Source organism: Pelobates fuscus, chromosome 11 (genome assembly GCF_036172605.1).
Source record: "Pelobates fuscus isolate aPelFus1 chromosome 11, aPelFus1.pri, whole genome shotgun sequence".
Classification (NCBI taxonomy): domain Eukaryota; kingdom Metazoa; phylum Chordata; class Amphibia; order Anura; family Pelobatidae; genus Pelobates; species Pelobates fuscus.
In genome coordinates, this window is record NC_086327.1 from 114,055,317 (window position 1) to 114,069,177 (window position 13,861).

Sequence of the window (13,861 nt, forward strand, 5' to 3'; positions counted from 1 at the left end):
ATCTTTGCAGGGTTGTATTTAGCACTGAGCAGTATTTGTATGTTTGAAAGTAAGTATGTGTATGGAGTATGAGTGTGTGAATGTTAATGATGCATTTTTGTGTAGTGTTGTTTGGTTATGTACTGTTGTCTTTTAAAAGCAGTAGTTTACTTGTGTGTAGTGTTTGCCTTTGAATGTAGAGGTGTGTCTGTATGTAGTGTTGATGTTTGAATGTAGGGGTGTACTTGTGTGTAATGTTGGAGTTTGAATGCTGAGATTGATTGCTAAGATGTATAATTACATATACACCGCTACACACACACACACACACACAAACACACACACACACACACTTATATACATGCACACACATATACACACGCTGACATACATCCAGATACACAGGCACAGATACACAGACACAAAGATACATACAATGACACACATACAGATACACAATCACACATATACACTCACAGACACATACAGGTACACAGAGACACACACAATGACACACATGCAGATTAACAGACACACACAATGACACAAATGCAGATGCAGAGACACACCGATACATACAGATGCACAGGGCCACACATTGACACACAGATGCACATACAGACACACAGATACACAGTTAAATACATTGACACAGAGATACACAGACACACATGCTAAATGTGCACATGTTAAGCCAGCTTCCTTGGAGTCCAGTTGGCTGGCTGAGACTGTTGGGAGTCAGAGGCCCTCTATTCTTTGTGGACAATGTTTATTAATATGCTATAAGTTACATTAAATAGGTGTCTGGTTTATTCTTTTCTATGTACAGAAACATAATACTAGCCTGGATTTTGAATACTCACTTTAATTTTTTATTTTACTTGCTTTTTCATTTTTATCCTTCTTAGACTCAGACTATAAATGTATTTGCTTCATGAAGCGATAAAAATAAATGAATATTTTCATAAATGAATTGAATTTTCAATTACAAAAAAAAAATAAAAATGTGGCATTGAAAGCTTGTGCACTCTCGCTTGAGGCTACAGCTTGGATTTAGTTGCAAACAAATCACAAAGTCGCTTGCTTTGAAGCGGGAACACAACCACTGCAAGACACTTTGCAATTTGACTGCCCTGCTCTTAACACAAATGTTGCGAGAGAAGAAATGCAATGAAAAAAAAATGACTCTTTTTTTAATTTTCTTTTTACCCATTCTTATAAAGATTCACATGAAAAGTGACACTTCCCCATTGGGCACTTTCTAGAAAGGGATTTTTAGAAGAAAATTAATTACCCCGCTGATTCTGAATACTGATTCTGTTCGATTGTCCCTTTTGCAAACTTTAACCTTGTCAGAAAGCCCAAGGACACGATTTTGAGCTAGTGGCATGTGATGTATTACTGTAAGGGCAGGTCAATTAATTAAAGTGGTTGATGGAGCTTCATGACTATCTCTGGAGGACAGAGGAGTGAAATGCAAAATGCATCTTAGAAGAGAGTACTGCATTTAAAAGCTATTCACTATTCTTCACATTAATTGTATGAACTCGTTTTTTTTTGCAGACCTCTGTGGGAAGTGCCAGTTTGGCGCTATATGTGAAGCGGAGACTGGTCGTTGTGTTTGCCCCACCGAATGTGTCCCATCAGCCCAACCAGTATGTGGCACAGATAAAAAAACATACAGCAGTGAGTGCGAACTACATGTCCGAGCATGCACTCAGCAGATCAACCTACAAGTTGCAGCCCAAGGAGATTGCAGTAAGTTTAAATCTCTATCTAATATACGGATGTCAGTTTAATTCATAGTCGGTTATCTCCAGGGACTTAAACATACAAACAGTTACCTTTACCAATGTCTTAAATAATAGTTTATAATGACCTTAACCTCAACAGTTATCCCTCCAAAAAACAGAACTTTAATATATTACGGAAACTTAGTCATCACCAGCAAATCTATTCTTCAGATAAAACCAAGGTGTCATTTATAAGCCTATTGAAACATTGGTTCATTATGGATAACCATAACTTTTCCAAATCTTCTCTCTGAGCCAATAAATAGATTGACCAAACATGAACTTCAAAAGTTATGCTGACAAGGACTTCACACCTCGGCTTTAACCAAAAAAACTATTTCAGACGATTCTGAAAAGTGGATGAACAAAATGGTAAAACTAGAGTTGAAGGTCATGATTTCCAGCCAAAATACAGGCACAAACACAGGTGGTTAACAGGTGGTAGGAGCACAATATGTATGGAAGCAATTGGAATGGTAAGCAGTCAAAGCCCGTATTATTAGATAATGCCCAGACCTTTCTTTTTGACCCAATTTCAGTGCTTCAGGAGTTCAGGATGTGGACATGTGATTAAGACGTGTTTTCAATATGCTTCCTAGTCTATAGCATATATCATCTGAGGTCCACAGGGTCCATTCCTGGCAAAGGGAAACTCAGGCTTTCATCTTGGTTGATCAGACGAGTTTAATTAATTTGCTGAATAATAACATTTAAAAAACGCAGGGTATATTGGAAAGTGCAAACAAGCTAAATGTACCTCTAATTGTTAAATATTTTGATATTATGATTATATGTTGCAATGTTTGTTTAAAATAAGTGTAGATCTGTCCCAAATTCAAGAATAAGCACAAGTTATATCAGATCTACCTCCATCCCATTATATCCAACTCCTTTTGAACATTTTGACCTATTTCGTCCTGGTTGAGTTTTCTTAAAACCATAAAGGTAGCAGGGAGAAACCAAGGTCATGAGTAAGTATCAATAAGCTAGCGTTACACCATATTTTATATATTTTTTTAGGTTAAACTAATTATTGTCCAGATATGTGCACTCTTTAAGAATTAGAGGCATCGATGTTCTAGATTCAATTGCCTGAGATAAAATGTATTCAGCTTGTATTTTTATTCAATTACCAGAGATAGTTCATCTCAAATAATTCAATTCAGCTCTTAGGGACCACACAGGACCTCCGTAGAAATGCAGCGAACTTAACCTGCAGCTGCTGCCCCACATCTTATCAATAGTGATGTTAAGTACAAATCCACTTTGTTTCTTTGAAGCGCAAGAGGTTTTCACCTTAAATGTGATTCCTGTTTTGTGCAGCAATGCCAACTAATATTCTGACCAGATGTTTGTTTTTTATATGGACTTCTGATTTTATATAGAGTTGGAATGTGGAATATTGATCACTTTATGTAAATCTAATCTCCCCACAAATTAAAGGGAAGAGGACTTGTCATCTCGAAATGTGTAGGTGACAGGGTCAGTTTTAGGTAATTTATAGAACTACGTGCACGTATTGATAGCTAGTGCGATTGCCAACATATATAGGCTACATTTTTACTTACTGGTATGAGTCATTTGCACCCCAGATGTTGAACTGTGTGCAGATGTGTGATTCCTCACAATATTCCAAACCAGTGTTCTCAGCCTTTTACGGAGAAGTACCCCTGCAGGTTTAAATAAATTCCCCTGCCTCAGTAAAGTAATTTCTATTGATTTAAATCCAAATGAAAGTTGTTGACACTGATATTTAAGTTAATCCCATATTGGAGAACAAGCCTGATTAAAGGTACTAAATAATAATATTAAAATAAGCATGGTAAAATTGTATGGAGGAGTGTATGAACTAATAATCTGAAGTGTAACAAAATGAAAATAGAATACAAACATAATAGTTACACACCGAGGACACTGAAACACACACATGCACATTTACATGCAGAGGACACTGACATACACATTTACAGACAGAGAAAACTGACACACAAAAGACACTGACACACGCACATTGACTGACAGACACACTCACTGATTTGATACACACTGACACACACACGCGCACATTCACTGATAGACACACTCTCACTGATTTGACACAGTGATTTGACACACACTTACACACACACACATACATTCACTGACAGACACACACTCATTGACAGACAGATACAAAAACATTCACTCACACACACTCATAAATTATTACTTTTTTAATTATTTTTATTTAAGGTCACGCAGTCTCCCTACCTTTGGGAGAACTGAGTGGATCCTTTCCCTATGGGTCAAGTGTGACTGCTGTCATTTTTATGGTCTTCTTGCTCTGCTCCCTTGTGCGCTGCTTAGGGATTTTGGGGTTGAAGTGATATCATAACTCGACTCCCAGCATCACCACAGGATGTTTGGGAGCAGTGCTGGAAGAGCACAGAGATAACAGCTCCCTCTCCGCCTGGCTACAGCCTCCCCCCAGACAATGTATTTGGGCAGAGTAGGCACTTGATGTCCAGTTAAGCAGGTGCCTACTCTGCCTAGGTGCACAGCTGGACACCTCCTGGTGGGGGGGGGGGGGGGAGGGAGAGAGGCCCTAAAGTAGACAGACAGGTAGCGCTTGGCGTACCCCCTGCTATTGGTGCATGTAGCCCTACAATAACACGTGCTTTGCATCATAAGATACACAACAAGGGATTGTGGAACCTTGCCGGTACACATGCTCCCCTTGTAGCTAATGTTTTAGTTTATAACTTTATACTGTTGCTATATAAGTGATACATTTGTATTTATTCATTTACTAGCTGTCTGGCCAACACAGTGTATAGACGAAATGTTAAGATACCTTTTCTTAACAGTAACCCCCAATTACATCTGGCATTAACTTGCTGATTATCTTTCACTTTGTAATACAGGTCACAATGAATTCTACCGACTCGACTTAATTATACTTTTCCCATTGTGAATGTGGCTTTCAGTACACTAGCATAGCCAGGAGTGTGTATAGTAAGTAATTTATCCTGCCGCTGCCATGGGCCATCTGTAAAATAAAATTTAATTCTTCCAATTAGTGGTAGCCCACTAAAAAATATGGGGGCCAGGTTTGGGTCTAGACCCATGACTTAATAGCTATTGTCCTTTACAGTGTCCCTTATTTATGACAGGTGTACTTTAAGAAACACATTTCGTGCCTTTTATGGCCATAAATTTTCTGCTCTTTGTCGAGTGACATTTTGCACGCACATCAGTGTATGAATTATGAATACTTGTTTTTGTCTAATGTTTGATCTATGTTTAACAGAGCAATTAATCTTAATTGTGGGCCCCCAAGACACCATTGTGAACTATGGAGAACATTTACCAGTTGTGCAATTAGTAAAACCACATTAAACTATCATGCCATAATTTTTTTTTAAAGTCATAGACCGTTCTAACTATGCATCCGTGTTTGCTGTAACTTGCTGCCATTTAACTTGCCGTTTGACTGTATGTTTGTTTATTTTCTGTTTATTTTTATCTGTGCTGGTCTAACGAAATTGGAGCAATGTGAATTTCTGTGAATTTATAAATATATGGTGAATCCGGGGCTCAGAAAATTAATGTTTGTCTAAGATACAAAATCCCGAATACCGAGAGCATTTTGCGCGGGATAAACCTTTGCAGTGAATATTGTAGACTCTTTGCTCATGCAAAACTGCAGCAGGCGGATATGACTGTCTTTATTTTACGCCTGTCTGTTCTTTATAGCTCATCGCTTTGGCAGTGAAACTGTTAACATATTCGAGGGACCCTCATTGGCGTACTTATTTACTTCTTATTTATCGAACATGGTTTACGGCATCATAAAAGTAATCTATTTAGATGCAGACTAAGCAGGAGAAACCCGAACAGCAGTTGTTGGATTAAAATTCACAGAATTCTCAGTTAGCCTTTTGATGGCTAAACGTCATAACAGTTGTTGCCCAACAACAATAAATGGAGGCTCCAATAAGCCTCACTTTACATGTGTTGTGCCATTGTGGCATTTATTGTTACAGACGCATTTAATCTGGTCATCTTGGGTCCTTTTTGTCAATCTTTAAAAAAAAAACCTGTTTAATGAAGGAATATTTCTGGTCTCGCCATAAGATTCTGCCGATGTTCCATCCCTTTCTAACTCACATTATATGTGAACAAATGAATTAATTACAGGTTTGCCCAGTGTAAATTAATTAGTTCTTATAACGAGATTCCACAACCGCTTAAGGCCTTTAGTTATTGAACTGGTCCACGTACAAAAGATTTTATTGTTGAATTGAAACTGAACTGGCAATCCACTAAATGTTGAAATATTAATCTGGCTTGAAACCCACTGTTGGCTACCGGCTGGCTCATGGCTGTTAGTATAGATACTTATAAAAATAAAAAAACAACCCAGTATACAATGTGTTCTAATTTCACATATTCATAAATAAAACCGAATATTAATTGAAATTCTCAATTCACCCCTTAAATAATACTCATTTGATTTTACATTTTGCAAATGTCTTCAAATATGTTTTTTTTTTTTTCTGTTCTTTGCAATCGCGACACCTTTCAGTACAGCCAGTAGGTTTTATTATAAGTAAATATATTTCCAGAGCTGATATTAAATAAATGGAACCAGAGTTTAGGGATGGAAAATACAGGTGGACTGGGAGCTCTATAAACTGCATGAATTAGCCTGTAGGTGGCACTAAATCAACATGCCGTAGCTGGCAATCTTTGAATACTGCAAGCTGTAACATAATATAAAATGCTATGTGTCTAGGCCCGAGATCTGCAGATTACTAAACAACTACAATTGAAACCTGTGTAAAAAATAAATAAATAAAAAATAAAAATAAAAAAAATATTTAAAATAAAATGTTGCCACTCCAGAAAAAAAAAAAAAGAAAAAGTGTGACTGGCCAGCTCTGTTAAAATTGAAAAAACAAAAAACAAAAACAAACAAACATATTTTTTGGAAACGTCATTGCTCACATGCTCTTGCAACCCTTGCCGCAAAAGTGGGTTGGAGTTAACCTGTTTTACACCTTTTTTAATTTATATATCCTTTTCATTATTCAATATTTACGGCGTTACCATAAATATTCATATTTATGTATCACTGTGACACCATTCTTGCAGCAATTTGCAAGTCGTGTATAACATATAAGCTTTTGGATGTTGTTTTTTTTAAGTCTAATTAACTTTGTGACCGTGTTTATTTTATTCTGTACATAGTCATACTGTAGTATTCTGACAATTTTAGCTATCCACGCTTCATGTCTGCCGATGTCCTGGCTTTTATTTTTCTCCAAGCTATGATTTCTTCCCCCAGCTTCTTACAAAGATAAAGCTAGACATGCAGCCTGCATCATTTTTCTTTTCTTAATCATCTGCCTCTCCTTTACCTCCAGAAACCTGTGGAAACACCATCTGCACCTTTGGCGCCCAATGTGTTAACAACCAATGCATGTGCCAGCGGTGCGACCGTCAGCCTTATCTCCCGGTCTGTGGCAGTGATGGAGTCACCTATGATAACCAGTGTGAGCTGCAGGCTGCGTCCTGCAAGCTTATGAAGAAAATTGATGTGTCCCGTGCCGGGTCCTGTGACGACGGTAATTCCATTTTACAATTTACTGTTTACTATTGCCATTTATTTATATATATATATCTCAAAATCACATCAAATAAAAAAAGGTTATTTAATTTTTCAGATCCTAGAACAAAGATCTAGTGAGTGCTGATTTTGATCACAAAAAGTCACTTCTCTTGATTTGCATAACATTACTAAATTAAAGGGACACTCTAAGCAATATAACCACTACAGATTGCTGGTTACAGTTTCCTGGCAAACTGGCATCATCTCCTGGTTTAATCTCAAACTTGTTATTGTTGCCAAGGGACCACCTCCAGGGACCACCAAAATGTACACTTTTCAGTTCAGCCTTAATGACATTGTTTGGCTGAAAGTCTGGGTGTGGGTATCCCAGTGGTCATAGCCTATCATTGTCACTATGTGAACGTTATATTTCAACATTATTTATGCCCCACAATAAGGGCAGAGAAGAGCTCCTGTTGATATCTGGTCATTTGTAATTGGTTTGATATTACATTGTGTGATGATTTCAAAACACTCTAGGCCATAACTCCCAACAATTTAGAAGGGAAAATTGGGATAGGGTGGGTGGATCCTTGAGGGGTCCTCAAAAGTGGCGCGATCCACGTCACTAGTAACACCCATAATTGGCGTGTCCACCAGAAAAGGGGTAGCACTGACAGGCTACCTGGCCAGCCCCCAGCTTTCAGGGCCATGCAGGGATCACGGGTGAAGAGCTCACTATATGACCACTATATGACCACAGCTCAAATCCACCTAATGATGCACTTGTGTTGTGTTACCTGTGGACATTTCCCTAGTGTCCCCAGATGCAGGGCACCAGGGAACTAAATCAGGACTGTCCCGCCAAAAGCGGGGCCGTTGGGAGGCCTGCTGTAAGCAACACTACAACTATAGCAGCCAGCAGTGATTATGTTGCTTAGAGTACCCCTTTAAACTGTGAGCATTTCCAAAAAGATCCACGTAAAGTATGGAGGAAAACTGAGCTTAACAAAGTATGTCTGAATCCAGGAACTATCGCAACTAATCATTGTCATTACAATATGACAACTAAATTATATACTGCCTACACAACCACAAGACCACCGTATAAGATTCAAGAACATCCAGTACCTTAGAACACAGACACTTCCTGCAATTACTATATACAGACTGAACAAAAAAAAAGAGCAGTATGTGTTCTAACAATAAATTATATATGCATTCATTATTCACTCTTGTATTAAGCCTTAAATTGTAATTTGGACAATAAAAAAAGTAATATTATATTCCCATCATAATTCTAACATAATCAGACTAAACGTGTACTTGTTTAAGTGTACACATATAATGCGTGAGGCAGAGGACTTAGAGCACTGCAGAATACACCAAGTGTATTGCTTTCTACCTGTCAGTGCCTATCAGCTACCTTTGACTGAACTCGTTTTTAATTTTGTGCATGCGTTTTGTAGTCATGTGACTTTGTGTAATCCTGCGCTGACAGACTTCCTCTTTCCAACTCTTTAATTTAAAACAATTAGAGCTATTAACAAAAATAAAAGGTAATTGGTGGGGGTGAAGGGGGGTAACAATATAGGAAAAGTGAATGGCTTAATAAATGAACATAGTTTATATTTGTATAAGTATGATTTTAAAGGTATGGATTGCAGTTTAGTAACAACTCACAAATCTTATACAGGGTAATCCACTACACTTGAAAGGGTTCAATACTGAATGGGGCAATGCCATACGGCTGCACACGGGGCCATTTTTACTTCAAAATCTGGACATTTAAAATGGAGTTCACCAATGTCTGGATTTTGGAATTTAGCGTCATTGGGCCTTAAATTGGTCTGAATTTCAGCTGAGCCCAATGACACTGGATGGCGGAAATCCTGACTCAATTAATTAAATCTGGACCTGGAGGCTCCAACTTCATGTGGAGGACCTAATGTCCCCCCAGCACCCACGGCCACCCATGATGTGGGTGTAGTTAGTGTCTCCTTCTCTGGCCCCCACCCATGGGTCCGGTGGGGGGCCCCTAATATTCTAATGTTTAAGGAGGGACATGATATTATCTAGGGTTGGACAATGGCATGCCCCCCCTATTTTATAAGACCATGGATGGGGGCTTGCGGGAACACTAGCTCCCCTCTCCCCCCCTTTCTTATTAACATTAGGGACCCCATACGTCACCCATGGTTGGGAGCCAGGGAGGGTGTGACACTAGTTCCCCTCCCCTAATCATTAAAATTTTATGTCCCAACCAGTGCCTAGAGTAGTCCTTTAACGTAAGTATACGTGAAAGATGGGAACAGTGGAGTAAAGAGGCCAACAGAAGAGATATGTGGAGACAAGGCTTGTCCAGATATTTATACGATGCGATGTGGATAAGTGTTACATGGAGCTATTTATGCCCTAAGACAGGATGTTGTGGACTACATCTCTCATAATGTTACAGCCATAATGCTGACAAAGCATCTGCGGAGATGTAGCCCACAACATCTGGAGTATTAAAGGTTGCCTGTGACATCTGTTACAGTCAGCGCTGAGCATACAGTGGGTCGTTCTGCACCATGATATCAATAGATATACCAACATTGACGGCAGCGTCAGTGCTCGTAACCTTGGAAAATCTTTCCACAACAAGCATTCCCGTCCTTGCGCTGTCTTTGTAATATTGTAACAAATCACTTTGATTCAGAAAACAATTTGCCAAAACATTTCTAAGTTTAGCATTGTTGTTATAGTTTATCATTGCTCTGAAATATATCATCATGTCCGGGTTCTAAATTAAAAATGCTTGTTCATGTCACTTATCTCGCAGCAGATTCTGCACCTTTAGCAGGATATCTTCCTCTCCGACGCACGCATTCAAATGACCAAACATAATCACATGCAGATTGCTTTTGCTAATATTACAGAAACAGAATCGAAATCTTGTGTCTTCTCCCGAAAGTGCACTTCAGACCTGTAATAATTAATTAATATCATATTAGGTAATTAATAACGTCCCACTCCAAATGTGACTTATATTAAAGTGAGCTCTTTCACAAAAATGGACGCTGCGTTCTGCAACTTTGCAAGCTTCTATTTTATTTTTAATGACATTGTGCTTCTTTCTCTTGTTCAAGAGGCAATTTATAATACACTTGTTTGGCAGCGTAAGGTATAGAAATGCTAGATGAAGCTTGGACAGCTGGTGTTTACACTGCACCTGTTATGTAGCACCTGTATATGAATCAACTGCAAGGGCATTCATTTGTACTGGGATAGTAAAATGAGAAGGGTTGTGTTATTATTGCCAGGTTCCAGCTGCTGCTTTGCCAGAGGTGCCAGTTTGCTATTGGCAAATATCTATACTTTAAACATGTTGTATGATGCCCTTTGTCCAACAAGAACTACCAGTCAAGTTACTCACCTTTTGTTGACAGGATGCAATCCGACCTTTTAGACAATTTGTCTTGAAACGGACTTCGATATGTATATGTTATCTAAAATTCCTCTCTCACCCATCTAGGTGAGGCCTGGAAATCTGTTGGTTTTCTACAGTGTCTTAAAGGGACACTACAGACCCCTATAGCACTTTAGTTTGCTGAAAAACTTTGTGTGTGGAGAGTGTGCCTTTTTTTTATTTTGCAAAAAGTGCAGATTTTAATAGAAATGGAACCTTGTGAATTTAGCTAGTTACACCCCTTACTTTCAAGCAGACTGTTATTTCCTGGTTTCGTTAGCTAAGCGGACCTCAAGAGGCAGAAATTGCCCAGAGTACCTGCCTTGCAAAGACTCCTCATTGATCTGCATTGGGAAGTCTGTGATTGGACAGCCATAGAATGTTGGGGCTGGATATGAAGGGGAGGGCTTGCAAAGGCTGAAGACAAGGTTTTGCAAGCTGTCCTTAGAACTAACCCAATGAAAAAATGCATAATTAAATGCATACAAGTTTTCATTTGAAGTATATCTACTAAACAGTGTTTTTAAATTTTGTTTGTATTTGGGCAATGTAGTATCCCTCTAACTGTTTCTATAACTACTCTTTTCTGAAAAGAGCTCTCAGATGTCCCACCAGGTTAGAAATCTGAGCACTTCTAAATACACTGGGATTACACTTGCCACATTCATGCTATTGTCATTTGTCAATATTGTCATGTATTGCCACATCCACTACCACAGCCTTTGTTCATTCCTTGTCCACCATCGTAATATCTGGTTGGCCAGCACTTGTCTGTCCGTCTGGACCTGATCTCGATCTGGATCTCTCTCTGTCTATATCTATATCTCAGTTTAACTGCTCATTAGACAGGACCCAAATTGTTCCATTGTGACAGGTCCTACTTTAAGGTGAGTGAAGAACATTAAGGGTGATTTATCAGCACATTAAGAAAGAGTGATGGCTTTTAAAATCAATGTATCTGAGTTAAGTCTTTTGAAGGACTCATTAGCAGCTGAGAGAACTGCTGAAGACTCACTGTTAAACACTGTTCTTTGCAAACACCAAGCAATTTTGAAAAAAAGATTAACATTTACATATACAATTGGCTACCCAACATTGCTGTTCTAGATAATTAAGCTAACCCATGAGTTGGAGATCATCTATAGGCCATCAGTTAGGGTATGACATTATCTGCCAGCAATCAACCTAGACACTTCAGATGTATCTAAGAAATCTCAGATCTCATTTCCATAGAATTTACAATAGGATGAAGATTTAGTCAGGTTCTTGAATCACTCTGAGGAGGTATGATTCTGGGAATTATCTCACTCATAAATGAAAAAAACGACCCAACTAACCATTAATTGATACAGTAATATCTGGGATATGATGATCATACTGGTTGGCATGATAGAGTTCCGACCATTGAAGACTCTTTTTGACCTCTATGATCATTCTACATCTGAAAAAACAAATACGAGTCAGTATGGAAATATAAAGTGATGTTGGAAACGAGACCCCCTTATATAAGAAATTCTGCTGCTTTTTTAATATGGCATAAATAAGATCTGCTTCATCTAGTGTCTGAAACTTCACTGCATCCCGTCTTAATATCATATCATCTACTCCTCCATCCTTCCCATGATTATGTAGATTTATGGGTATTAAAACATCTGTCTTGATTTTTCCTCTGGTGGTGACAGGCCAAAGGCAGGCAGTAATTATACTTTACTACTCCATACAGAAAAAGGAAAACGTATTTCAATGAAATAAAAATATACATTTCCTGTATTTATTGTTCAATTTAGAAGAATATTTATCAAAGCAATGATATTATCTGACACGGGATAATAGCATCCCATCCTTTGTTTCACTGGAGAAGATTTCTCAGAGTTTCCAAACCAACAGAATAGGTTATCATTAAGAGAAACACTTAGACACTGTGGAGAAGTTTATTAAAGTAATTAAACGCAAAGTTGGAAATGTGAAGTAATTGCCGGCAGAATGTACCCAATGATTTATTTCGTTTCCATGGTGATTGCACCATTTTGTCATTTTTGCATCACTTTTTTGATCGTGACACTCTCTTAAATCTCCCTTTTATATTTACTTTTATATTGCTTGCTTTTGAACTGCGATTAAGCGCTTCTTGTAGAGTGAAAATAAAAATTAAATTAAACATATCCACATTTATACACCTAACCATCACACGTCATCAACACATCTAGCCATCATAGGTCATCAACACACCTAACCATCACTGGTGATCGAAAAATAGATAGTATCCTTGTCATTGCTGAGCATGGAGTAAGATCTAAAGATGGCATAAGCCTTAAAATTTAGCCTTTTGATGCCAGGAAACTAAGTTAAACTCCTGAATTCTAGAGTATAACCCCAATGTTTTCCATATGTTTAGAATTAGTGAGATTGTGTTGGTACTTTAATGGTATTTAAAGAAAGGAAAGTAAGATAGCTTATAACTGCCTCGGTTTAGTAGCTAATAGGTTTCTATACCTCGCAAGTCGGATGTATCCTATAGTTTAATTTGACTTATATAAGTGAGTTTGTTTATATCTTTTTGATAAAGTTGCATTTGTGTTTATCTCTTTAGTTGTACGTGATGAACTTGAGGCCTCGTATGTGTAAGATCTCACCAGCTTAGTTCAAAATTTCGAATCCCGGCACAGTTATTATTAAAAAAAAATGTTATTTCTGTGTAAGAGCACTTGCCTTAGCACATAGCATAAACGGTATTAACGTATTGTTTTACTGGCAGGAAATTAGAAAATCAATTCCACGGTCCTCTGCATTTTTTTGGAAAAGAAAAAAAAAACTTGATGAAATTAAACATTCTAATCTCGGTGTGTATTTTGGTTTCCAAGATAGCCTGCTTTGCAAATGTTTCCATTCTATACTTATTGTAGCAACCACCGCTGAGTGAAGGCAATGATAATTTTGGCTTTATTCCCCTGTTGTATTTTGCACTCTCTTGAAAGCGCAGAGGATGAACATTTCTGTCCTGTTGCTCAGCTCTGCGTTTCTCCGGGGAGCTGAGCAGTGATAGAT

At 38.1% G+C, this 13,861-nt stretch overlaps 1 protein-coding gene across 11 annotated transcripts in view; it reads left to right on the plus strand.

Annotated features, from left to right (window-relative positions):
* Positions 1-13,861, plus strand: part of AGRN (agrin) — a 379,838-nt gene that overhangs the window by 284,023 nt on the left and 81,954 nt on the right. For all 11 annotated transcript variants that reach the window (XM_063436014.1, XM_063436017.1, XM_063436016.1 and 8 more), the window contains 2 exons: positions 1,543-1,737; positions 7,181-7,381. In XM_063436014.1, coding sequence (XP_063292084.1) covers positions 1,543-1,737; positions 7,181-7,381 — 396 coding nt within the window. The remainder of the gene's footprint in view (positions 1-1,542; positions 1,738-7,180; positions 7,382-13,861) is intronic.